General features: G+C 41.7%; 1 protein-coding gene across 2 annotated transcripts in view; it reads right to left on the bottom strand.

Moving 5' to 3' along the window:
* The window catches only part of NT5DC1 (5'-nucleotidase domain containing 1), a 145532-nt gene that overhangs the window by 52825 nt on the left and 72623 nt on the right, over positions 1 to 20084 (bottom strand). For both annotated transcript variants that reach the window (XM_083608518.1, XM_083608517.1), the window contains 3 exons: positions 19436 to 19533; positions 2890 to 3008; positions 1889 to 2047 (listed from right to left, as the gene is read on the bottom strand). In XM_083608518.1, the coding sequence (XP_083464644.1) occupies positions 1889 to 2047; positions 2890 to 3008; positions 19436 to 19533 (376 nt within the window). The remainder of the gene's footprint in view (positions 1 to 1888; positions 2048 to 2889; positions 3009 to 19435; positions 19534 to 20084) is intronic.

Genomic DNA, 20084 nt, shown 5'->3' with positions numbered 1-20084 from the left:
CATATCCAAACACGTATGAAAGCACAACTGAACACAGACACCACCAACATGCATTGCGTTGTTTTAAGTGGGATGTGCTTTGGAATGTGCATTTTTAGGCACATTCCTATTGACATTCTGTCACAACTAATCTTGCTGAATTACCGTATTTTTTGCACCATAACACTCACTTTTTTCCTCCTAGAAAGTAAGGGGAAATGTCTGTGCGTGTTAGGGAGGGTATGCCTACGGGTGGCATGCCTACGGATTTTCCTCCTCTAAAAACTACGTGCGTGTTATGGTTGGGTGCGTGTTATAGAGCGAAAAATACGGTAGTCTTCAAAGTATTTCTAGATAAGAAGTTTAATACTAAAAAAAAAAAAGTCTAGTAGCACCTTGTTGTTGTTGTTGTTTAGTCGTTTAGTCATGTCCGACTCTTCGTAACCCCATGGACCAGAGCACGCCAGGCACTCCTGTCTTCCACTGCCTCCCGCAATTTGGTCAAACTCATGCTGGTAGCTTCACGAACACTGTCCAACCATCTCGTCCTCTGTCGTCCCCTTCTCCTTCTCTTTCCCAACATCAGGGTCTTTTCCAGGGAGTCTTTTCTTCTCATGAGGTGGCCAAAGTATTGGAGCCTCAGCTTCACGATCTGTCGTCCCAGTGAGCACTCAGGGCTGATTTCCTTAAGGATAGGTTTGATCTTCTTGCAGTCCATGGGACTCTCAAAAGTCTCCTCCAGCACCATAATTCAAAAGCATCAATTATTCAGCGATCAGCCTTCTTTATGGTCCAGCTCTCACTTCCATACATCACTACTGGGGAAACCATAGCTTTTACTATACGGACCTTTGTTGGCAAGGTGATGTCTCTGCTTTTTAAGATGCTGTCTAGGTTTGTCATTGCTTTTCTCACAAGAAGCAGGTGTCTTTTAATTTCGTGGCTGCTGTCACCATCTACAGTGATCATGGAGCCCAAGAAAGTAAAATCTCTCACTGCCTCCATTTCTTCCCCTTCTATGTGCCAGGAGGTGATGGGACCAGTAGCCATGACCTTTGTTTTTTTGATGTTGAGCTTCAAACCATATTTTGCGCTCTCCTCTTTCACCCTCATTAAAAGGTTCTTTAATTCCTCCTCACTTTCTGCCATCAAGGTTGTGTCATCTGCATATCTAAGGTTGTTGATATTTCTTCCGGCGATCTTAATTCCGGCTAGGGATTCATCCAGCCCAGCCTTTCGCATGATGAATTCTGCATATAAGTTAAATAAGCAGGGAGACACTACACAGCCTTGTCGTACTCCTTTCCCAATTTTGAACCAATCAGTTGTTCCATATCCAGTTCTAACTGTAGCTTCTTGTCCAACATAGAGATTTCTCAGGAGACAGATGAGGTGATCAGGCACTCCCATTTCTTTAAGAACTTGCCATAGTTTGCTGTGGTTGACACAGTCAAAGGCTTTTGCATAGTCAATGAAGCAGAAGTAGATGTCTTTCTGGAACTCTCTAGCTTTCTCCATAATCCAGCGCATGTTTGCAATTTGGTCTCTGGTTCTTCTGCCTCTTCTAAATCCAGCTTGCACTTCTGGGAGTTCTCAATCCACATACTGCTTGAGCCTTCCTTGTAGAATTTTAAGCATAACCTTGCTAGCGTGTGAAATGAGTGCAATGCATGAAGAACAAACTGAGTTGGTCTCTAAGGTGCTACTAGGCTATTTTTATTTTTATTTTTAAATTAAAATTATTTCGACTGCATAAGACCAACACGGCTACCTACCTAAGTTTAGTATTGTCACAGAATTCTGCTGTACTTATATCTGAATGCATGCACAGATCATAAAGTTATGATTTTTTGAATTTAATATAGGTGGGACTGGGATTACATGGAACCTGGATATTTAGCATCCTTACCTCATACTTTCCTTTCTTCTCCAAGGGTTCAGACTCTGTCTCTGTTGGCGCCATAGCAGGGTCCCCTTGAAGCTCCTCTAAGATGAGGACAGTCTCCCAGTTACTATAGTGATGGGCTGAGAAAATATCTGAGTGCATGCTGTCCCCAAAGTAAACAACCTGAAAGTGAAGCAGCAAGACAGTTGCATTCTGCATGCAGTGAAAAGGCACAATGAAGCACAAGAGAGTTCCAAAACAGCCAAATAAAAGGCATTGAAGTGCAATAGATATTTCTCTCCACCCTCCTCCCATTCCCACCACAGAACTACAGTAGATGGTTATGAGGTGGCCTCTACATGGGACAGGAGAGTTTGGCAATGACTACTGGCATTTCTGGAGCATCAGGCAGAGGGAAATTAGTCACTAAATTAGGATAAGGGAAGCTTATATGTGAACTTTTATTGGAAAAACGAGTCACATCAATCCAAGGTTTTCCTCTTTACATGCCCTTTGTAGAGATTTTATGCAATTAAAGTCCAAGAAAAATACAGAATAAAGAACAAACACTGTTAATTGTCACATCATGCTACCAGCTTATCTTGCAGATGGTCAGCATGCAGTCTGAAAGGCAATTTTCTTTGGCCCACCAAAGTTTAAAGGTTTGATATAAAACATTCCCCAGTTTCACTCATAAGGGGAAAAAAGCAAGCTTGTTTTCAAAGGTTATTTAAGTTGAATGTCACACATGTCTCTGGGTTGTTTTTTACCTGGCCACAAATATTGCTGTATTGCTAGTTAGCACTAATATTTATAATAAAGCCTGATAATCTTTGGCAGAGTCAAGATCTATGGTAAAATTTTCTTCATATATTACACTGCTACCACTGTTGTAAGTTATTAACTCTGCTGCCTCTGAAAAGTTGATCAGTTGCACTAATACACTGAATTCAGGCTGATGTTGAGAAAGCAGCTGCACAAAACGATGGCCTGTTATTTTACTTAATCTTCGTTTTTCTAAATACCTTTGGTTCTAGTTTGCCAGTCATCTTCTTCAGCAACTCATACAAATGGGTTGCATTACCTTGGGAGTACCAGCCAGGTTTGTCCAAGGATAAGAGGGCCTCTTGCTCCTCGTCATTCTCTGAAGGAACAAAGCAAATTTACCCGTTTTAGCAAAGACACAATGAAACCAACCACTCTTCTGGAACAACTGCTACAGAGAAACGTTGACCAGGCAGAGCTTTGGGACTGTTACTGAGTGATTTCTACATCGTAACCAATACAATGCCTTTCCTCATTGCTTCCCATTGTTGGGAGTCACCAACAACCACTGGAGGATGAAGGTGGGGGCGAGGGGAGCGGCCCACCCCAGGTGTCATCCTGGGAGGGTGAAACCGCGGCTGCCCCTGCCCCCCAGCACACTTGGCGCTTGCCGCACACCCCGGGACACTCGCCACTCACACCCTGGGACATGCACCGCTTGCTGAACACCCCTCCTACGCGCGCCATGCCCCCTGGAGCATGCGCCAGCCACTCCCCTGGATGTACGCCACTCCCGGTGCCAGAGCAGGTAGCCTCGCCACTGCCCACAACCTCAACAACTTGACTGTTTGTGCAATTTATCTCAGAGAGACCCTTCGTTCTGCTTGAGCCATTGCCTTTTTAAAAATTCTTCATTGAAAACAAAATAAGGACTGCTGTATGATGGTATTTTCCAAAAATGTAAACGGCTCATGCAGAAGCTTGTGATGTTACATGTAGATTGGTCAGTGGAGGAACCAGTAGTTTTTCTTTCTTTCTTTCTTTTTTGAAAGAGGATAAACTCTACATGGTAGTTATTTGTATTTTGTCCTTTACGAAACATCATGCAAGAGGTTAGTACTGGGTTACAGCAAGTGCACACGTAAAGAGAAAAAGATGAAAGCCAATAGCACGACTGGGACTATTGCCAGGTTGGAGCAATGGAAGGACTAGCTAAGTCGTAGCAGGTTCATGTGCAGTTAGTCAAAGCAGTGGCAAAATGGACTAGAGGGAAAGGACTGACAAGATGTGGGGATAAAGAGAAGGGCAGAATGGGAAGGCAGCAGGGCAGTCAGAGAGCCTAGAGGGCAGATGTGCAGACTAACAGGCAGACACAGCTATGGAGAGAGACCCATGGAGCCACGTCAGGAGGAACTATAAGATTGGCTGGAGGGGAAGAATCAAGTAGCGGCCTACTAGGACAATAAGGGCCCTTCTTCCTCCATGCTGCAGCTTCACATAGCTCACCCCAAAGGGCACCAGGTTTAAACAAAGCATTAATAGAGAATTATCACTCAGATGCTATCTACTCATTATAATGACAAAATTATAAGGTAGGCCACTCTGTGGAGCTAACAGATACACATGAATACAAAACAAGACTAGAAACCATTCATGTTAAGAATGCTTCCAAACACTTTATTTTTTCAGGTAACAATGCTGCAAGCTGCAACTTGCCGTGAGTGGCAGCCTCATTTTTGTATTGTGTATCTTACAATATAAGTCTGTAGGTGGATGCTCTCCCAAGAGCACATCCATAGAACAGGCCTGAGATGTGTCAGATATGGAGCCAAGAATAACAGGGGTTTGAAGCTATATGGCAGATGAGGGATCTGTGCAGGTTCTATAAACTGCACAGTTGTACTCTAGGTGGGAAATCATGTGTTTCAGCTTTTGTCAGACTACTTCCTATGCTTCTGGCTTAGCTATACAAACGCTAAACTAAAAGCACAAATTCAGGTTGCAATCGTATACACACCTGCCTACAAGTAAATCTCAAGGAATTAACTGGGAGCAATTTCTGCATATACATATGTAGGAATGCACTATCAAGTTCTTATTCACACGAAGCATACCCTGGCACAGAATCCATTCCACCAGGCAATAGGTAGATGATCTCCCTTCTTGTCTTAACAATCTGCTTCACAAGCACTTTCACATGTTCCGCTATGTACACATTTACACTGTGTACAAGGAAGAAAAAATGAAATGGTTTCAATTCCCTTCAGGGGCATGCCAGGTTTCCAACATGTGGTCTGTGTTAATGCTTTCACAAGAGCGGCCAAAAGTGGGTTCAACTAAGAATTCATTTACACAGTAGCATTTTTTTTTTTAATGATAAAAGATTACTTGTAGACAAAATATTTATTTGAGATGTTTCATAACTTGGACAAAAAGAAAGGAAATTCAAAGTTAGAACAGATGCTTTATTGTCTTTTATTCATGCAGAAAGACTGTTTTCCTTTTGTGCTTTTTCGCATTAGCAAATCATCAGCAATACGGACAAAGGAAGTTGTGTTATTCTTAACTCATCATTTCTTGATTTATTTCTTAGTTTGGTTCAAAAGCATTGGTTCCTTCTGATGGTTCTTCTTTGTTCTATTAATATAATTCTATTTTAAAACACTTTGTTGTAGGAAACAACAAAGTTCAACAAAGTTAATAAGAAAGACAATTGTTGCCTTGCTATTGTTATGTTGTTATATTGTTAAGATAGCAGAGCAGACAGATAAACCTCATATTTCAAAAGGATGGCATGTCCATAAAAATAGAATGTTATTATATGCAATTTCTTCAAAGGTTTTATAATAAAACAATTCCTAAAAATGCTGATTTGTCCTCCTGCCCATGCCAAATCACAGTCACCATCTGTAAAAGCCTGCAGTTATATTCATTAGTTTCTATACAACCTAGGACTTTTAGAATACTGGCACCAGAAACTTTTGACTGCTCTTATGTGCAAATCTTGTAGATAAAAAACTTATATTTCAAAAAGAGAATTAAAGATGTTCATGCACAGGTAAACTAATACCCGCATGCACACACATAACAGCCTTTATGTTTTCTGGCCTGCAGACACTCCTCCTCCTCCTCCTCCTCCTCCTCCTCCTTCTTCTTCTTCTTCTGGATGGTGGTTAATGGATTGAGGCTAATGGACTGAGGTTGAATCCTGACAAGACAGAAGTACTGTTCTTGGGGGGACAGGGGGCGAGCTGGTGTGGAGGATTCCCTGGTCCTGAATGGGATAACTGTGCCCCTGAAGGACCAGGTGCGCAGCCTGGGAGTCATTTTGGACTTCCAGCTGTCCATGGAGGCACAGGTCAATTCTGTGTCCAGGGCAGCTGTTTATCAGCTCCATCTGGTACGCAGGATGATACCCTACCTGCCCGCGGACTGTCTTGCCAGAGTGGTGCATGCTCTAGTTATCTCTTGCTTGGACTACTGTAATGCGCTCTATGTGGGGCTACCTTTGAAGGTGACCCGAAACTACAACTAATCCAGAATGCAGCAGCTAGACTGTTGACTGGGAGCGGCCGCCGAGACCACATAACGTTTCCAAGCACAAGTGTTGGTGCTGACCTTTAAAGCCCTAAATGGCCTCGGCCCAGTATACCTAAAGGAACATTTCCACCTGCATCATTCTGCCCGGACACTGAGTTCCAGTACCGAGGAGCTTCTAGCATTTCCCTCACTGCGAGAAGCAAAGCTACAGGGAACCAGGCAGAGGGCCTTCTCGGTAGTGGTACCCGCCCTGTGGAATGCCCTCCCATCAGATGTCAAAGCGATAAACAACTACCTGACATTTAGAAGACATCTGAAGGCAGCCCTGTTTAGGGAAGTTTTTAATGTGTGACATTTTAATGTATTTTAATCTTTGTTGGAAGCCGCCCAGAGTGGCTGGGGAAACCCAGCCAGATGGGCGGGGTACAAATAATAAATTATTTTATTTTAGTTTTTAGTTTTTTATTTTATTTATTAGATTTATATACCACCCTTTATCATAACATAGTGCGGTTCACATTATAAAATACAGGATAAAAACATGAAAATAAATAAAATGAAACGATGCAGCAAAACAATAACCTCCCCTTCCCACAGACACATTTAAAAGGCTGTAGAATATTAATCAGCCAAAGGCTGGTGGAAAAGGAACATTTCCAAGTGAAATCAACAGGATGTAAAAGCACTAAATTTATGCCCAAAAAAATACAGCAATATATTTCAGCCCTATAATATGTAGCAAACAGTATCTTCTTCTTCTTCTTCTTCTTCTTCTTCTTCTTCTTCTTCTTCTTCTTCTTCTTCTTCTCCTCCTCCTCCTCCTCCTCCTCCTCCTCCTCCTCCTCCTCCTCCTCCTCCTCCTCCTCCCCAGTATTTTGTGCAAGTCTAGCATGTTGAAAAACTTGTATTTCGAAAGAATAAAAACTTTTTTTAAAAAAAAGATGCATGTCCACAGGTAAACAAATACCCATGCACATGCCCACAACAGACATCTGGTTAACAGAACTCATGGTGCACAGGGAAGTAGCATTTGAGGGGCGGGGGCAGCACACAGCCCAAATACATGCCATCAAGCACCACCTGCTAGAGTGGCTAGGAAACATGAGATAGATTTCAGAGGCATAAAACTGAAATAGCTCAAGTTTCTACAAAGGAGCACAAGCTGGTACCCGGAAAAAGCTAACCATGTATGCACTGACAACTTTGCGTGGGCACATCCACAGGGGCGAAAGGCAGAAAAAGAAAACTATTTTGTGTAAACTTTGTGGTCCTGTGCAGACATAATGCTTAACATAATGCCTACCTTCTTTAACTATGGTTAACACTATGTATGAATGTGAAAACAAGGGTTGTAGAACCTTGTGGCCTTCTAGACTAGACAATTCACATCATCCCTGACCATTGGCAGTGCTGGATAGGGCTGATAAGAGTTGGGATTCAAACAGTATCTGGAGGGCCACAGGTTCCACATCCCATACCGAAACGAAGCTCAAAGTGTGGCTGTCAGTGAAGATGTGAAACTGAATGGATTTAATAGTAACTTCCTCTTTTCACATAGCTTGGATGATTAATTGAATATGACAGTTGAATCTAGAACAGGCACCCCCAAACTCGGCTCTCCAGATGTTTTGGGACTACAATTCCCACCATCCCTGACCACTAGTCCTGTTAGCTAGGGATGATGGGAGTTGTAGTCCCAAAACAGCTGGAGGTCCGAGTTTGGGGATGCCTGATCTAGAATAAGGGTTGAATCATGAGTACACTGGGTCTAGTCTAAGCATTATTAAGCCTGGATCCAACCCAATGGTATGAATATCACTCAACAGATTAATAATTTAGCTACCTTGCTTTGCAGAATGAATTCTTTCTCACATTTTACAAACTTATTTTAGTCTGAAGTATTATTATTATTATTAATTCTTTAGCAGCTCACAAACCACACTAAACCAGTCCAACACAGGAGCATGGATCTAGCCTTTAGTATATAGTCAGTCTACACACTACAGGTTAACTGTGGGTTCAGTCAAAATCAGTTCGGCGTTGTTCCTCAGTAGACTAGTATGGAAGACAACCACTGTGAGTTATAGGCAACAGTTTAACCTTTCCTAATCCCTATACTTAGATCATTGCCGAAATATGATGTTCTCTCTGTCTTATGGGTTACATTAATCACCAGAAAGTCTTAGAACTAATTATAACATGCTTAAAATAACTGACTTGATATTAATGGTAATAAAAAGCAGAATGTGTTTCCTGTGAAAAACAGTTTATTTTAAGGACTAACCCTAGTAAAAAAAACAACCCAACAACCTGAGCTTCTTTTTTTAAAAGAACACACAAATGAACAGTGAAGCTTTTAATGAAAACAGCATGCATAGCTGCATGGAAACTATGTCTAAAGGAAGCTTTTTGGCAGTTGCTGCCAAGCTTGAATCTGCAAGGAATGTAGTACGCAAAACCCTTCATTTTTAGTTCTCTCATTAATTGCTCCAAGTCCCGTTTCACAAATCCCACTACTAGCTGTAAAAATGATGTAATTGTGTTTTAGGAACTATGACACATCATCTAATATTTACAGTAAACTGCAATAAGGAAAGCAGGGGGGAAGACTTGCTTCTTAAAAAAAAAAAAAGAGTTCCCAAATGCTATCAAATTTTGTCCTCATAATTTTTTTTTTATTTTTAAGTGAAAGAATGTGTCCTCACTATCACCTCACATACTATTTTTTCCATATCCATTAGGGTTTTTAAAAACAACAACAACAACATAAATACTCATTTCCTGCCATACTTCTATAATAAGCAGTTTGGGCTGACTGGCAAATCTTAAGCATATTTTTCAGCATACTACTAAATCTGTTCATTTTGACACAACATTCCCATTGCCAACCACTTTGGTAGGAAGCAGATGATGTCATTAGCTACCTTCCCAGTCACGTAACTATTCTGCACGCAGACACACACGCCAAGGATTTGCTAAGGATCGGATCACATACAACAGAGCAACAAACCTCGGTTTGCTCTATGTATATATTTGGGGCAAGTGATACATTATGCTAAATGCATGGATACATTTTAAGTGTACTGAAAACAAAACACAGGCAAAACAGCAGGCATGGGAATCAAGTATCAAGACTGCAGTGCAAGTGTGTGCGTGTATGGGGCGCAACCTTTCCTCATGCTATGAGGAGCAAACTCTCCTCATGCTATGTTCTTATGCAAACTCTCCGCAAACTCTCCTCATGCTATGTTCTTATGGCCATACAAGAATTGCATCCCCCAAACCAGCTATTTCCCATGGCCCTATTAATAATTTCCTTCAATAGCAAATACAGCGGTACCTCGGGTTACATATGCTTCAGGTTACATACGCTTCAGGTTACAGACTCCACTAACCCAGAAATAGTGCTTCAGATTAAGAACTTTGCTTCAGGATGAGAACAGAAATCGTGCTCTGGAGGTGCGGCGGCAGCAGGAGGCCCCATTAGCTAAAGTGGTGCTTCAGGTTAAGAACAGTTTCAGGCTAAGTACGGACCTCCGGAACGAATTAAGTACTTAACCCGAGGGGTACCACTGTAGCAGTTCTGGGAAGGGTTTTTTTAATTGGGCATATGGCATGGGGGAAAGGAATAAACTGCTTTCCACAGAGCCCTGATCTGATTTCCCTTTAAATAGAGATAGATAGATAGATAGATGATAGATAGATAGATAGATAGATAGATAGATAGATAGATAGATGATAGATAAATAGATAGATAGATATAGATATAATTAGGTTGCCCTAGGGTACTAAAAGGTTTGAAAGTGTTATGTTTATGTGGCACTAGAATTGGAGCTGCTGAAGAGTTCACATTCATTCATTAACACAGTACACTTTGTTACTAACACTAATGTAATCTGATTTCTAAACAAATCCTGAAATTTATTAAAATGGATATTTGATAGTGCAGCATCTTCAACTGGGAAGTCCATTATTTCCGCAGTGGAACATTTATTTTAGGTGCATTTGGCCGGATGCCCTGAAAACCTTTTCAACCCTCAACAAAAGGAATATTATGTCTGTCTACTCTCTGGAGGAAGCAGCACTGGTTTCCTTTGAAATGGATTTTGCATAGCTTCCATATCGCTTTAATGCCAAATGCAGCATTTAATATCAAAGCAGAGCAGATGGACAGGTTCCCTGTGTCTTTACGGTGGAAGCTTTGCCCAGTACTTTCAGTGTTTAGATTTCTGAATGGGGATCTTAGGCCCTGAATATAATACAAAAATGTAAAGCAGCTGCCTTTTCAAGTTCTACAGATGGATACTCAGTGACCCACCCAGATGTCAGTTTTCCTTATTACTTTGGAGGTTGACAAACAATAGTCCACCAGAATTATATGGCTTCTAATTTTAAAAACCAATTATTTGTTACTAAGCATAGGAACTTACATCTTCAAGATTGCTTTTTAACATCAAACAATTTATGGCCTTTTAAACTGTGTGTGTGTGTGAAGGGTTATTGTTTTTGTTTGTTACTATGTTATGTATGTTTGTGTTTTCATATTTTAAACAGCCCTGTGATCCTTGGACGAAGGGCAGTATAAAAAATTAATAACTAAATAAATAGCAAAATAAAAATAAGCTGGAACAAAATGAAGCTAAAAAGAGTCCATTGTGCAATAGAATATGGAAGGCTGGCAAATGATGAGAGTAAATTTCTCAACCTCTGAAAAGAAAAGAACTAGAACAGAGACCAGAAAAACTGAAAAGGGGCTTTATCAGCAAGCTCAGTTCCCTACACACCCTGTACACTTTATCCACAACATACTCCCTTGCAGATGCTTCTCAGCCTTGCAAATCCTGGGAATATGCTGGTGGCTAGAAAAAGCCCAGCCTGCTACTGGAAATGTCCTAATTGCCTTCATTTGTCCCTCTCCCAGCTTTTCCAGGGGGGTCAATGGGTTGTGCCGAGGAGCCAACTTCCCTCCTGAGCCCTGACTCTACCCATTGATTCCTGCACCTGAACTCATTTGCTTCTGTGATGCTGTGGCTGCTTCTCACTCCTCCCTGGCCTATCAGTGTTGCCCTCATTGCCAGGCTCAACAGTGACATCACTCCTGTCCAAGCCCAATGCTGCCACATTTTTCCACCCACCACTCTTACCCCAATCAGCTTGGTTCACTCACAGCCCTCTCATGTCAAGATATCTGAGGTGGCCAGGGCATTCTCTAGTGCTGGGGTAGGCAACCTAAGGCCTGTGGGCCGGATGAGGCCCAATTGCCTTCTCAAGGGTGGTCTGGGAATCAGCATGTTTTTGCATGAGTAGAATGTGTCCTTTTATTTAAAATGCATTTCTGGGTTATTTGTGGGGAATAGGAATTCGTTCTCCCCCCCCCCCCACACACACATAGTCTGGCCCACCACATGGTCTGAGGAACGGTGGACTGGCCCACGGCTGAAAAAGGTTGCTGACCCCTGTGCGTACTTGTGGCTGATGCAGGAATCCTCCAGCTCTACAGCAGCACCCCGCCCTCAGCAGTGTTAATACTGCATGGATTTCCATGCTGCTGCAGAGGAGCAGCCCTAAGCAAATGGTCAGAGGCTACTCATGACTATCGTCCTACATGGTTGTTAGAGTCATCTGGTAATTCCAACAGACAGAAATTTGCCATGCAGCAACATGTGCAAGCTCCTCCCTTGTCATGGTCCGATCACTTCCTGTGCTATTGTGCAAAAATAGGGCTGCACTGCTACAGTGCAGAGGATCAGGCCTGGAAGGACTGCTCCAAATTCCCAGCATTTTCTATCTGTTCAGATTACTTAAAGCATGCCAATAAAATTCCTGAGAATGACTTTACTCAACTGCCTTAAAGGTTTTCAATAAACAAACAGTAACTTTTTTCTAGTTAAACCTAACCAATCTTTGCATTAATCTAACTAAGTGAATTCAAGTCCCTGACAGAATGAATTATATATTTAATGCATTGACACTAAGAGCTCAAGTGCTGCAGTAAAGCTTCTTTTCAATATCAAGACAAGACATTGATAAGCTACTGCTGCTCTACTTTGATCTAGGGTCTATGGGTTGTGGATGATTCTTTAACAACTCTTGTAATGGTTTGCTCCCAAGGATATTTACTCACCCACACCAATCACTCTCCTGAATACAATTTTGGATCGGACAAAGTAGTCATTCAGGAATGCTACACACAAAATGAATTCCTTCACAGATATTGCCATGTATGACATTTGCAAGTATGCTTTATGTCCCTTATCATATGTGCATATATTCTTTTTTCTGTGGAAACCCACAGCCAACTGAGGTTTCCAACCATGCTGAAAAGTTGACAGGCAAGCAGGTATGCAGGAATGGGAGATCTGAGAGCTATAAATAATTGCATAGCATTTTCCTTTCCTAAACGTTTATGAACAGTAGCTGTGCTTTTATTCATGAGCATTGCATAATGCTATCAATGGTAGTTTTTGTTTTTTCCACTTCAGAGAAGCCATTATTTTTTCAGCCATTACCATACTACAGATTACAACGCTCCATGTGTCTGTAATGATACAAATTAACTGAATAAGTTTCATATTTATATTTGTTCAGAATGTCTCTATAGTACAACAGTTCCACAAAAATGTGCAGAAAAAAATCAGCTGCTTCTACCATAGTGCTCCAATACATACCGGTACTATTCTAAACATATTAGTTAGCCTTAGATATGTATAATACTGTTAAGTTTTGTATGATTCTCTTTAAATGCTATATTTAACCTTCTGGAAGAGAACTAGTTTTCTAATGTAATTCCTGGAATGACTGAGTGGAGAGCCTTTTCCAATGGCTTCTTAACTTCATTGTCTTCTGGATTTAATTTTATCAAATTGAGTGTTCACCATTATGCTACATTTCATATTTGTACACCACTTCTGGTAGTTTATAGAAAAATGAATCACAGAAATTACTCATCAGTCAATCAGTCAGAAATAAACATGCCTGATTTCATTGTATACAAGTGTGTGCAAAATACAGATACAATTTCCTACATAGCAATGATATCCATGTAAAAAGTGTGAAGGAGCTCTAATACCACATGGAAGACTCTGTAAATTATGATGGCCCTATCCCTACTTATGAATAATCAGTTAAATATTATGAAGAATCAACTTAGAGAGAAGAAGAAGAAGAAGAAGAAGAAGAAGAAGTTTGGATTTGATATCCCGCTTTATCACTACCGAAGGAGTCTCAAAGCAGCTAACATTCTCCTTTCCCTTCCTCCCCCACAACAAACACTGTGAGGTGAGTGAGGCTGAGAGACTTCAAAGAAGTGTGACTAGCCCAGGGTCACCCAGCAGCTGCATGTGGAGGAGCGGAGATGCGAACCCGGTTCCCCAGATTACAAGTCTACCGCTCTTGACCACTACACCACACTGGCTCTCTAGAAAAATATTGGTACTTTGAGGGGGAAAGCACAAGGCCAAGTGCATCAGAATTTACACTAATCCTATACTGCTGACCAACTCTACAAGGAAAAACTGATGAAACAAGTGTCAAACATGAAAATGAACTGTCATGCATTCTGAGGTTTTTGACCTTTAGCATTTGCTGCCTGAATCTAAACAAAAGCAAAAGAAGAATTCTGAGGCGTCTTATCGAAGCATTGAGTCCAGTGTCCAACTTAATGAATTTCAGCAACAGTTCCAATTCTGACGTCTAGTCACCCAACACTTGAAATGGTTTATGCATTACAGCAGTCATTTCCCTAACTCTTTAAGTCATCCTGTACATTTAACCAAAATATTTGTTGGGAATGATGAATGAACTCCCCATTGCTTGTGTTGGATTGAGAGGTAAACAAGCTAACCTTCTCACCTCACAAAAAAGGGAAGTAGTGCAGCTTATTTCTAAACCAACTTGATGTTAGATTGCAAGTTAATTTAAATAGATTTGCATTGTTTTATAGCAGGGGTTGCTAAACTCTGGCCCTTCAGATGTTTCTGAACTACAACCCTAAACCTCTGTCAGCCACTATGAATCAAAAGGCAGTATCCCATAAGTGTTCAGGTGTTCCACCCACTTATACGAGGTTTACGTTCCCAGACTTCATGCATATAGGTGAAATCACATAAAGTAGGGAGGATGCTATTGAGAGAGGCTGGGAAGCAGCTTGCTCTTGACAGATCTCACCCATCCGCCCGCCTTCCCTGGGTGACAATGCACTCTTCTTCGTATGTACCCTGTCTGCCCCTGGTGACTGGAAAGTTGAGCTTGGGGTTAGTTTGTTGGTGGCCAGGTGGCTCCTTGTGCCCAGTGCTGCAGCAGGGCCTCTAGGCTCTCTCCCTGTTCATCTTGGAAGATGCTGGAGACTGTTTCCTTTTATCTAGTTTCTCTCCCCCCCCCCACTGAGTAAATAATGTTGCTGCCTGCTTGTGGGGCGATGAGAGAGAGGGCAAGGCTGATAGGAGGGTGGATGGACTCTCGGATCCTGCCCAAGGAACAAAACTGATATGAATGAGCAAGGAAGGGAGGGATGGCAAGAGGAATGGAGCACCCTCCACGCGACAGCTCCACTGGCCAGGAAGAAGAAAGACAAGGAGAGTTAGGGAGTTGGGGCAGTGATATACAGTGGTACCTCAGGTTAAGAACTTAATTCGTTCCAGAGGTCTGTTCTTAACCTGAAACTGTTCTGAACCTGAGGTACCACTTTAGCTAATGGGGCCTCCCGCTGTCGCCACGCGATTTCTGTTCCCATCCTGAAGCAAAGTTCTTAACCCAAGGTACTATTTCTGGTTTAGTGGAGTCTGTAACCTAAAGCGTCTGTAACCAGAGGTACCACTGTACTTGGAGTGGTGGTGCAAGCTGTTTCCCCCACTCTCCAGTTCTCTTTGTGCTGTTTTGTCTCCATTTCTTGGTTCAAATCATTTATTTACATATTTCACAGTGACACCTGTAAATGTGATCACGCATGAGTGGAATGCATGTAAATGGGGGAACACACACTGTCTGTAGTTCTAAAGTTTACAGAAGAAATCTGCTATTATACAGCTAACAATAGTTTGTGACCAATTTCTCTACTCATTTTCAACAAACAAAGGAAACTCTGTTCTTGGCGAAAAGAAATTACTCTGGCTGTTCTGCTGTTGCTCTTTGGTAATTTTTCAGTCTTTGAAAGGCAGAAAAAACACACCAGATATAATGTTTACTTCCTCTCAGATTCACTTCCCGATTCAGAAGTAATCCCCTAGGGTATGAGGGGGAATGCTAGGGGAATTCAAAAAAAGAAAAAAGGGAACTCTACACACAGTGATCTACTTATTTTTTTGCACTGCTTTTTACTTGATAGGAATTTTGTACAACCATAACCCTCTAAACCAAATGTGGCCCACACAGTATGTATGGCACCTTTCCAGAGACTCAATAAACCTGATGTAGCTGCCTGCTAGGGTCTACAGAAATGGGAAGTCTAGATATTTAGAATGTTGTGTAGGGTAGACTTATAGCCCATAAAACTACTTTGGGTAGTTTTATGCAATGTATTGTTTTGCCTATACTCCGAACCTGATCGATCACCATATTTGAAGTTGGGAGGCAGTTTGTCTCACAGTTAACCCAGTTACTGTGTGCTCTCCTGTATGTACACACCCTCCCTCCCATAACATGCGGTTTGCTTATTTCATTTGCAGCCATCTGCAACATCTTGCTTACCCCTGTTTCCTACTTGCAGGACTTCATTTTTCAATGAGAAATGTTGTAAAAATAATTTTGCATGAAGAAGGCAATGGGCAACTTCCTTGCCCTTTCAGCATCTCTGATTTCCTGCTTGGCGGAACACAGGCTGTCTGCTTATGACAGCATTTTTTCTCTCTGGTTCATTATGGGATATTTGGAGTTAGATTAACAACTGTCAGTGAACTTCAGCTCAGACTAGTACTCTCTATCAAGGGTTTTCATCTCCCCAATTTCCTGTTGCCACGCACACACACACAGAGACATACAAAAATAAATGGCTAATAATAAGATAAATACCCAAGACAAGATCCCTTCTTGATCATCCCCATCTTCCATGTGGTGAGCCTTTGCATAAAGGAATGGCTCTCAATGGCACTCTCATACTTTCCTACCTTCCCCTCCTCCCGCGGACACCATAGCACTGTGGCTGTTTGTGCGCCTTCCATGCCCTCATCTAGCTGCTGCTCTCTTCCCCAGGGATCTTGGCCCACAAGAAACTTAAGAATAAATTTTCCCCAGGAGAGGAGCACAATCAGTTGCATCTGTGAAACGCACACATAGGGAACCCATTCTGCATAATGATCAGTGCACCGTGGTGTGAATGTGGCCAAGACAGGGAGAGAGGAAAAATGCTGATTTCTTCTTATACACATGATAAACCTACTTCCCTGCCCTAGAGTAATCTCTCTCTAGTAGAAAATTAGGGTCATACTACATGCTAAGCCTGGAAATCTGTGATTTTCCTGCTTTTTCGTCATTAAATGCACACCAGCGAGAGGATAATCATTTGTCCAGGGAAGCACAGAGAACCTGGAGGCATTTAACTCTACAATTTTCCTGATCTAAAATTACACGCCTATTCCAGATACTGTTTCCTCTATGGGGAAAAACCTAAAGCAAATACAAGTGGCTGATTGAAATGCTTATTACCATCTGTTTATAACAGCAAAACTACATGTCACTCTGGGAAATCTGTGATTGATATGATGATAAAAAAAGCCCAATCCTTTAATGCAGCTTCCAGGAGAGGTGCTTCTAATTTGATTGGGAAAATTGTGCTTAGGCTGATGGTATTTAACCCTCCCATCTGTGTCTCTAAGAGAAGGAAATGTATCATCTCTGAGAAAAGGAGCCTGTATCATGTCTGTATTCTTGTCCCACAATAAATCCCCACCTTGAAGGGGCTGTATGTAAATTAAATCCAGGACCATTTATTTCTAGATTCCTAGAATCCTATCAAGCTTGAACTCCATACAGGCTATATCAAATTACTTCATACCAGTATAGGAGGGACGCAGGTGGCGCTGTGGTCTAAACCACAGAGCCTAGGGCTTGCCAATCGGAAGGTTGGCGGTTCGAATCCCTGTGACAGGGTGAGCTCCCATTGCTCAATCCCAGCTCCTGTCCACCTAGCAGTTTGAAAGCACATCAAAGTGCAAGTAGATAAATAGGTACCGTTCCAGCGGGAAGGTAAACGGCGTTTCCGTGCACTGCTCTGGTTCGCCAGAAGCGGCTTAGTCATGCTGGCCACATGACCCAGAAGCTGTCTGTGGATGAACACCGGCTCCCTCAGCCTATAGAGCGAGATGAATTCCACAACCCCAGAGTCGTCCGTGACTGGACCAACAGTCTGGGGTATCTTTACCTTTAGTATAGGGATGTGGGGAGAAATAAGATTTTGCTTCCCTTTTAGTAAGAAGCTACCTAATTCACACTTATGTCAAACCAATATGTGAACCAAAAACACAGCTAGTTATCCTTTGAAATCAGCTCTTCTCATTTCTCCAACCAATGCACACGAAAACACATACATTGTGAACATAATATACAAAAACATTTGCAAATTGCTGCAGAAGTATGGAGAACTGAATTTACGATAGGAAAAAGATGGGGAAAAGAGAAACTGAAACTGACATGTCTGTCCCTATACCAGTCACAATGTCAGGATGATATTAAGCACAGATTTGTGCATGACAATAGCTCCTTCACTGGCTGCTAAATCTCACAGAAACTAGATCCCGGTTCTTTGTACACAGTCCTAGTAAATAGCAGCTTTTAACAACCACGGGGCATATCAGATTCCAAACTTAAGACATTTATTTTAGTATCTTATTTCTTGTTTTTCCATTTACCTAATATTTATGTGGTTTTCCACTTGCCAATTGTTTTCTATTTATCTATTGTTTTATGACAACTGTTAAAAGGTTATTAAAAGATAGAGAGTCTAAGAGGGAAAGCATGTGAAATGAAAACTTCCTCTGCAAAAGTGGCATGTCATTTGTTGAGGGTGTTTCAGAGAATGGCACTTAAACCCATGTAAGGAAACCCCAATAAATATTTATTTGTGCAGGGGTAGCCAACACGGTGTTCTCCAGGTGCTGTTAGACTACAAATGCCTTTGTTCTTGACTATTCACAGGGCTGATTGGAGTTGTAGTGCAACCATGGAGGGCGCCATGTTGCCTACCCCTGGCTTAGTAAAAAAGTACAGCAGTGTACCTGATTTAGAAACGCATAGTGAAACAAAGTGAAGTGGACAGCTTGCTATGAGAGTTGTTTCCAATTCTGATTGCATTCTCAGGTAATTTCAACAAAATTAGGGAAAAAATGCTTCATTGGGGAGCACTGATCCTACTTTCCTTTAAAATGCCAGTCATCTTCAAAATACAGTGCAATCGTAACCATATCTAAGTGCTACTGAATTCAATGGGGCTTATTTCCAGATAAGTGGGGTTAGGGTTAGGGCAATTATTTATATTTCCAGGGGCTCTTCATACATTTCATTTTTGGAGGTGTACATCAAGATGTACAGAAAAAAACTGCTTAAGGCAACGAGAATGCATTTGCAAACACATATATCATATAGTGACACTCATCATAGAACAGTGATGGGCTGCATTTCCCTCTTGAAAGCACACTCACCAGAGTTTGTTTTCGTGTGTTGCGCAAAATGGCTTGAAGTCACCAGAGTATACCAACACCATTCTGTTCATAACACCACAACATACCTGACACAGAGTCCCTTTAGTGATGGTGCCTATGATTTGGAACAGGCTTCCTCAACCTCGGCCCTCCAGATGTTTTTGGCATACAACTCCCATGATCCCTAGCTAGCAGAACCAGTGGTCAGGGGTGCTGGGAATTGTAGTCTCAAAACATCTGGAGGGCTGAGGCTGAGGAAGCCTGATTTGGAATATTCTGCCGGTAAGGCTTGAATTTATTTATTTTTATGCAATTAAATACAGTGGTACCTCGGTTTTCGAGCATCTTGGAAGCCGAATGTTTTGGAAGCCAAATGCCATAAGCCTGGAAGTAGATGCTTCCATTTTCGAACATGCCTCGGAAGTCAAATGGCTTCCGTTGCGTGTTTTTCAATTTTCTCCATTGAACTTGCAGCCAGCCCTTTGCGCCTCGGTTTTTGAATGTTTCAGAAGTCAAACGGTCTTCCAGAACGGATTATGTTCGAGAACTGAGGTACTACTGTATGTTATTTGCAATCTGCTCAATCTGCTCTTGTTTATCAAAGTGGCTTAAATGTTTAAATATTATTCAAGCTTACCAAGTGTTCGGAAAGGTCTTTGATCTGGTGGCTGAGAGAAGAAACCTGGTTTCAGGGCGTTTGTGATTACAATGTCAAAAAGGTCTTCAAAATCATTCCTATGACAATGATAAAAAACAAAACAATCGAAATGCATTTTAAGGCATGAAATAGATATTTGCCCTAGTATAAAGAAGTTCAACTAATTAAGACATGCCCACACCTGAATTAGGGGTGGGTTTTTGTTGTTCTTGTTAGGGTTTCATAATTATTTGTTTAGGAATAATTTCTATATGCATGAGACTATCATTTACATAAGAAATTTATGAAATACACCTTCTTTGCAACACTAGATCATGTTTGCCATACTCCTGAAAAAAATCCCCATGAGTTTTGATTGCTAATCAAATGTGAAGGTAATATAAGAACAAGCAGACTGTCAGGGAACTGTCATCTGAGACAAAGGAGGTGAAAGGGCTCATGGAGGGTGAGAGAGACCACTCAGCGGAGGAGGGGACCAGCAGGGGGAGAAGTGGAGTTCCAAGGGAAAGTGAGTCGGAGGGAGGGCTCAGAGACACTTCAAGCGAGAACAGTGGGGAGGTTTCAGGACCTCCCGTAGGGACACCCACTCCTCGGCGGAAACTGTCACGCCGAGAGTCCAGAAGACGTG

The sequence above is a fragment of the Podarcis filfolensis genome, assembly GCF_964270895.1.
Source record: "Podarcis filfolensis genome assembly, chromosome: 3".
In the NCBI taxonomy this organism is placed as follows: Eukaryota; Metazoa; Chordata; class Lepidosauria; order Squamata; family Lacertidae; genus Podarcis; species Podarcis filfolensis.
Note: the sequence above shows the minus strand (reverse complement) of the source record. Positions and strands in the feature narration are given on the sequence as shown.